The sequence below is a fragment of the Garra rufa genome, chromosome 1, assembly GCF_049309525.1.
Source record: "Garra rufa chromosome 1, GarRuf1.0, whole genome shotgun sequence".
Taxonomy (NCBI): domain Eukaryota; kingdom Metazoa; phylum Chordata; class Actinopteri; order Cypriniformes; family Cyprinidae; genus Garra; species Garra rufa.
This window is the reverse complement of record NC_133361.1, coordinates 17,407,913-17,411,677: the sequence shown is the minus strand read 5'-3', so window position 1 is coordinate 17,411,677 and position 3,765 is coordinate 17,407,913. Positions and strand designations below refer to the sequence as shown.

Below are 3,765 nucleotides of genomic sequence, written 5' to 3'. Positions count from 1 at the left end.
GCTACAAGCGGTGATAATTGATATCAGAATGATTATGAATCAAACCCTGGCTCCTTTTGCCATGTGTTTATAACGTTTCGTAGGTGAACCAGCCCACATGCGAACTTCGAGGAACGGTCAGCATGACATGAGAGTTACGTAACTGTCCGAAAACGAGACACTCATATAAACAATATTATATAACACGAATGAAAAATGAAAAAGCCATACACTCGGAAGTTATATTTCCATATCTTTACTTAAATAAACAGTGCACACATAAAAAAACATTTTAGACATTGTAAACATTGACATCGTTAACATAGTGTCAGGATCAACCTGACTAGTAGCCTACAATAATTTATGAGTTCATTTATGATCAATGTATTGATCAATATCGGCCGTTCTTCTTTCTTCACTTCTTTCTCGGCGCCCGGTTCTGTGGGCTCAGAGTCCGTTCTCCCGCTCGGGACGCGGGTTCGCGCATTTTGTTCGGAATCCAGAACGTTCCCTCAGTCTGAGAGCTTGCGCGTTCCCAATGCGTAGAACATAATCTCCAGTGTTATTTCTGCGCTCGCTATTGTGAAAGTCCAGCGCCGCGTTTAAAACGCTTCCATCTTACTGGTGAGCATCAGCTGACAGCCGCTGTTCATGTGTCTGAGAACCTTCTGCTTTAGTTGAGCCACTTGGTCTCGCAAGACTGAGGCTGTGTTGGACAACCCCGCGTTGTCGGATTTGAGAACCTTCACCTTCTCTTCCAGCCGCGCGATGCGTTCTAGCTTGCGCCTGCGGCATTTGGTGGCCGCCAGTCGGTTCCGTAGCCTCTTCCGCTCTGCCTTGATGAGCTCCTGGCTCTCCATGTCGATCGGGGACATGGGAGGCGAGCCGTCGCTGCTGTGCATGTCGGGAACGGTCTGAGGCTCCTCTTTCAACGGCACGAAGCGCTGTTGGAGGACACCGGAGTGTTGGAACCCGTGGCCGTGCGTGTTTTCCGGGTGTTGGCTTTGCTGGATGTGAGGCGGCAGGTAGCTGATGGTGGTGGACGGGTGGCTCGGTGCTGGGCAGTACGCGTTCAGCGTCGTGTAAATGGGAGGCTCAGACTGCAGGGAGGAGCCGAAGACGGACGCAGTTGTCGAGCACGTCGTCACACCGCCGGCTCCAATCGACACGTTGGGCGGGGGCATCTGGTTCATCTTGTGAAGCTCGTCCAGAGCCTTGACGAAGCCCTCCGCGAAGCCCTCCTGCTCGTCGGTGATCCCCCGGCCGTAGAGATACTGGCCCGGTGTGGGAGTCGTGAGCACCCCGTTGCTGTTCTGAATGATGAGCCTCTCCAGCTCCGGCGAGGCGAGTTTGAGCGAGCCGACATCAGCTTGGCTGCTCTGATACAGATCCGACTTGAGGTTCCGATAGGGTTCGGTCAGGTTCAAGTTCATGCTCTGTTTCTGCAATTTATAGTCGTGCAGCGCCGCGTCGTTGTGACCGTAACCCAACAGAAACGAGTCGTCGTGATAAAACGGCTGCTCCATTTTTGTACTCATAGAGTTCTTCTGGAAAACCTTCTCACCAAGCGTGGCTGTCAGTTCAATGTCCAGTTTGTTTCAAGTGTGAACGCGTCCAAAAACAAGCCGAATAGCGATGACAGTCAATAGAACCGCGTTCTGTCCCGTTCCACTCTAGAATGAATTGAACGCAAAGTTCCAAAAATGTAGCCTTTAGAATAACGCAACAGCAGCAGTAGCAGCGGCAATGGAACGTTCTTGAGTCGCTCCAATTCTAATTCTGTTGAAAGTGAACGCTCTTTAGGAAAGACGTTCGTAGGATTTGCTCTGTTGCGTTTGTTCGTGTGGATCGGTATCCCGGTTCGTTTTTATAAGCAACTCCAGCACTGACAGCTGGCCACGCCCCGACGGCGTCAACGTCACACGCAGCAACACGTCATTGTCGGGAACTGCCGGGACAGTAAACAAGCCCGAGGGCGAAGCTCGCACCGGTTGAGGGCCACGGTAAAGCGAACGGGGTACATTTGAGATAATTAAACGGTTTAAGAATCTATACATTTTAATATAGTCTAAGATCCTTTCTGCGTAAAGAAAGGGCGTTTGACATGATTTATCAGGTAGGCTTATACAGCAAAAAAATGTGTATTTTTTTTTAAATCTCTGTTATTCTATACTGTTGTTTTAGGGGTTTGATGCGCGGATGTACTTATGAGGCGTTTTATTTAAGCATAAACGCAATCTTATGTATTGGGAAAACAGTTTTCTATCAAATCAAATTTCATTTATTGTATCTATAACTGTTTTTACTGTCGTACACTTGTGTAAAATAACGTAACAGGTTAAGATCAAAATCTAGCCGTTGTTTTTCAATTTGCTGAATGTCCAAGTCAGTAAAAAAGAGACGAGACTGCAAACATTCACTGCCGCTGTAAATCACGTACTCTTCAGACACTGGCTTCCTGTAGGAAGTTTACAGTCCAAATATGGGCACCATGACGTTGAGTTCCTCCTCAGAGGGAGCGCGAGGTGCCCCGCCCACTTTTTCAGGACTGTGCCGCGCCAAGGCTCGTTCTCGACCGACACTCAGGAGAAACACCTGCCAAACAAGCGAAACGCTAGAGAAATCCGGACACAATGACAAAATGACACTTTGTGAATCCCAAATACAAATAAACACCCGTTTAATAGTATAACAATAGTCAATTATTTGTTTAAACGCCGGCCTACTAAAGCAGGTCAATAGGTTATTCATCCTTCGGATATTTAGAGTCAAAATTCAGGTTCTGCGGTCGAATTAGAGGCTTTGTTTTACAAACCACTGTGGCCCTAAAGCTTTAAAGATGTGGAATATTAATACTTTATATGCTGAAAATGTATATAATGATTTAACGTGAGCCTTATAATGATTCTGAAGTATGTAAATAATGCAAATAAGGCCAGTTAGTAATTTTAGTAGCACTTTGAGGGAATATCATGTTTTCTCTGACAGAAATCCAGCCCAAGTCAGTCGCTTTAAGGCCTGTTTGAGTTTGTTTGATGTAGGAAAGTCATATTAAACAGCAACGCCAGTGAATCAGAGTGATATTTGATCGTTTTGCTCTTCTCAGGTAGTTCAGAGAGGTTCGGCTGACGTCCCGCTCCGCACCTGTGCCGCTGTGTGTTCAGCATGTGAGGTTTTATTTCCACCCACCTGAAAGCAGCTCGAGTGTTCATGTAACCCGTCCCATCTGTCCTGAGAGTGCCGGGACTGAAAGAGCCTCGTGAGATCAGGTTGAACTGATACAGCCAATTTATTAAAGCAGTTGTGATCTATTGAGAGGTGAGTGTGTGTTTTACTTTGGAGACATCAACTGACCTTGACATTATCACATAATGACATATAATATGAAGGATAATCTTATATGAGACCCTGCACCACAAAAGTAGCACTGGTCTATTTGTAGCAAAAATACATCAAAAATGGGTCAAAATTAAATTGTTTTCTTTAATGCCACAAATCGATCGTGTTTCATTAAGATATTTAGTAAATTTCCTACCATAAATATATCAAAACTTAATTTTTGATTAGTAATATGCATTGCTAAGAACTTCATTTGGACAACTTTAATGGCGATTTTCTCAATATTTAGTTTTGTTGCACCCTCATATAGTTATAATAGTTATATATTCCAAAAAAGAGTTTTTATATTAATTTTAATATTTATTATAAACAATATTATTAGTTAAAGTTTTTTTATTTATCATAATTCAATAAATTATTAAGTATAACTACATTTAAAAATAATAA

The 3,765-nt window shown here is 44.1% G+C and overlaps 1 protein-coding gene across 1 annotated transcript; it reads right to left on the bottom strand.

Annotated features, from left to right (window-relative positions):
- Positions 1-219: 219 nt before the first annotated feature.
- Positions 220-1,836, bottom strand: junbb (JunB proto-oncogene, AP-1 transcription factor subunit b). Its single transcript, XM_073836691.1, has one exon. The coding sequence runs from the start codon at positions 1,515-1,517 to the stop codon at positions 582-584; it is 936 nt and encodes a 311-aa protein (XP_073692792.1). The 5' UTR covers positions 1,518-1,836; the 3' UTR covers positions 220-581.
- Between the last annotated feature and the right edge of the window lie 1,929 nt (positions 1,837-3,765).

Bases quoted from the DNA above. Each gene is read 5' to 3' on its own strand.
- junbb (XM_073836691.1), bottom strand. From the start codon at position 1,517: ATGAGTACAAAAATGGAGCAGCCGTTTTATCACGACGACTCGTTTCTG.